Raw genomic sequence first — 3,189 nt, forward strand, 5'->3', positions numbered from 1 at the left:
CAATAATTGGAAAAAAGGCCTGCACCTGTTAGCAGACCGAGAGATGAATCGATTCAGGGTAGCAATCATTCCTGTCAACTTCTGGACCTTCTTAGGATTCCGAGGAGGTTGTAGATTGTTAATCGCCTTAATTTGATTAGGGTTAACCTCAATTCCACGATATGTGACCATATAACCTAGAAATTTGCTTGAACTGACACCAAATGAACACTTAGATGCATTGAGACGCAACTTATGTTTTCTCAACACTTCAAAGATACTTTTGAGGTCATTTAGATGTTCAAACCATATCTTACTCTTCACCACCATATCATCTATGTAAACTTCAATATTTTTGCCAAGTTGAGGTTCAAACATCCTAGTCATCGTCCTCTGATAAGTGGACCCTGCATTCTTCAGTGTAAAGAGCATCACTTTGTAGTGGTAATTCCCCGTGGGCGTAATAAAAGCAGTCTTCTCCTAATTGTCCAAAACCAATGGTATTTGATGGTACCCTGAAAAGCATCTAAAAAGCTTATCCGAGGATGACCAATTGTTGCATTCACCAACTAGTCTATCTGAGGTATCGGGAAGGGGTCTTTTGGGCAAGTTTTGTTTAGATCTATGAAGTTCACACATATCCTCAACTTCCCATTCTTATTCTTTACCACCACGGTATTGGCCAACCATTCAGGATAAAACACTTCTTTTATTACTCCGGCTAGCTTAAGTTTGATCACCTCCTCCTTAATAGCGTTTGAATGTTCTTTGGAAGAGCACCGAGGTGGTTGCTTCTTAGGAGTAATAGATGGATTAATTTTTAGGTGATGACAGATAAAATTTGGATCCACCCCAGGAGCTTCATAAGCACTCCATGCGAATACGTCAACATTCTTCCTAAGGAAAGCAACCAGCTCTTCCTTCTCTCGAGGAGGTAACTGAACTCCCATTTGGAAAAACTTCTCCTCATCATCATCAATGACAACTTTTTCCAACTCTTCACACTTTGCCCTTTCTACTACCACATCCATAGACATGACTGTCCTCCTTGATTGCTATAAATCCCTTTCCACAAGGGCTGAGGATTCACCTCTAGACTGATATCTAATTGCAGCCATCAAACACTGTCTGGCCATAGATTGACTCTCGATTAGCTCCTCAACTTAATCTCTTGATGAATACTTTACCTTCAAGTGCAAGGTGGAAGAAACAGCCCCATGGCATGAAACTAGGGTCTTGCCATAATAGCAGTATATGGGGAATATACATCTACTACAATGAAGTTCATTTCCATGCCTTCTGACCCTACCTGAATAGGTAATCTAATTTGGCCATTCGGGATGACTGTCTTCCCATCAAACCCTACTAAAGGAGAATTATAGCAGGCCAGGTCCTCAGGCTTCAACTTGAGCCCGCTATATAGATCAGTGTACATGATCTCTGCACCATTGCCTTGATCTACCAAAACCCTCTTCACATCATACCCTCCAATCCTGAGGGTAACCACCAGGGCATTATTATGTGGCTGCAAGGTTTCCACCTTATCCTCATCAGAAAAACTTAAAGTTGGTAGGACTTCCATTCTACCCCTCTTAGGATCGGGGGTCAGGTCCTCAGCAAGTGGTCGAGCTATAGACATCACCTTAGATGGATAGGAACTAGTCCTACCTGGGGCAACAAAAATAACACTGATCATTCCTAAATGTGGTCCTGAAGAAGCACCTTTCTGATGTCTTGGCCTTGCCTGGCTCCCCTGTCCATTGGGCAGAAACAAGAATTGCTTTAATTTCCCAAATTTGACCAACAGCTCTAGATGATCCCATAAAGTCCTGCACTCTTTTGTAGTATGTCCTCGGTCTTGGTGATATTGACAATAAAGGCTTTGGTTGCGCTTCGTGAGGTCTCCACTCATCTTATTTGGCCACTTAAAGTATGGCTCATTCTTTTTTTTCTCCAAAATTTGGTACACAGGCTCCCTAAACATAGTACTAACTACTTGGGTAGTAGCAGGCCCAATATGGCCAGCAAAATCTTTCCTAGGCTGATTGTTGTTGTACATCTCCGATCTGAAATCCCTTCGGTTGCTTTCCCCTTCCCTTGTTGTTGATCCTCCTCGACCCGTTTATATTCGTCAATTCAATTCATGAGTTGACGTATGCTTTTGGCAGGCTTTCTAGTCAAAGACTTCCTTAAATTGTGCTCGGTAGGCAAGTCGACCTTGAAAGTCCTTATTACCACATCATCAAAATTTCCATCTATTTCATTAAACATTTCTCGATACCTATCTGAATATGTCTTCAGGGTCTCTCCCTCTCGCATGGTCATAGACAAAAGGGAATCTAAGGGACGAGGAACCCTACTACAAGTAACAAAACGAGCTCCAAAAGCTCGAGTAAGCTCCTGAAAGGAGTTGATTGAACATTCCTTCAAACCATCTCATCGCCACAAGCCCCAAGCTGAATGGGAACACCTTGCACATCAAGGCTTCATTCTTCGAGTGAATAGCCATCCTTTGATTGAAATGGCTAACATGCTCCACAGGGTTTGTCCTACCATTATACATGGTAAATGTTGGTTGAGTAAACCGCTGAGGAAGCTTTCGCCCTTCAATCCTCTACATAAATGGTGATTTAGAAATCTGGCATAAGGCCTTGCTCATAGCATCATTACCCAGGCCCCCGTGAGATGGACTTTTGCCCCTCTGCCTATAATGGTGATCCTCATCACACAAGAAAGACTCACTACGGGGAATCCTTGACCTGGGCTTATAGCTATCATCACTATCATCCTCAGAGGAAGGCTTTGAGCCCGAAGGAGTCCCTCTCCGTCGCTTACGGCGTAGCTTCCTCTGCAAGTGGTCAATTTCCAACTACATGTTCCTAGTGCATTCTCCCTGGGACACATGACTCCCACTCTTGGAATGACTCCTACTTGTATGGGTGGTGTGTAAGCTGACTTCACGATCTCTCCTTCGCTCAATTAAGGAATTGATCTTGATGCTGGGATCCCATAGATTCTTCACAGTTTGACCCTGAACTTACCATGGTTGGATGAACTCAAGAATATTCAAGGATCCCACAGACGGCGCCAATTTTAAGGATACATTTTGTTCCCAAAGCCCAGAAGAGAGGTCAATGGCCTAAAGAGCCCAAATCAATGAATTTGTAGATAGTGGGCTTGAAACTGAACTTTCAATGAGTTAGGTGTATA

At 43.0% G+C, this 3,189-nt stretch overlaps 1 protein-coding gene across 1 annotated transcript; it reads right to left on the reverse strand.

Moving 5' to 3' along the window:
- Positions 1-548: 548 nt before the first annotated feature.
- Positions 549-1,016, reverse strand: LOC142605975 (uncharacterized). The gene has a single exon (XM_075777401.1). The coding sequence runs from the start codon at positions 1,014-1,016 to the stop codon at positions 549-551; it is 468 nt and encodes a 155-aa protein (XP_075633516.1).
- Between the last annotated feature and the right edge of the window lie 2,173 nt (positions 1,017-3,189).

This window comes from Castanea sativa, chromosome 8 (assembly GCF_040712315.1).
Source record: "Castanea sativa cultivar Marrone di Chiusa Pesio chromosome 8, ASM4071231v1".
Taxonomy (NCBI): domain Eukaryota; kingdom Viridiplantae; phylum Streptophyta; class Magnoliopsida; order Fagales; family Fagaceae; genus Castanea; species Castanea sativa.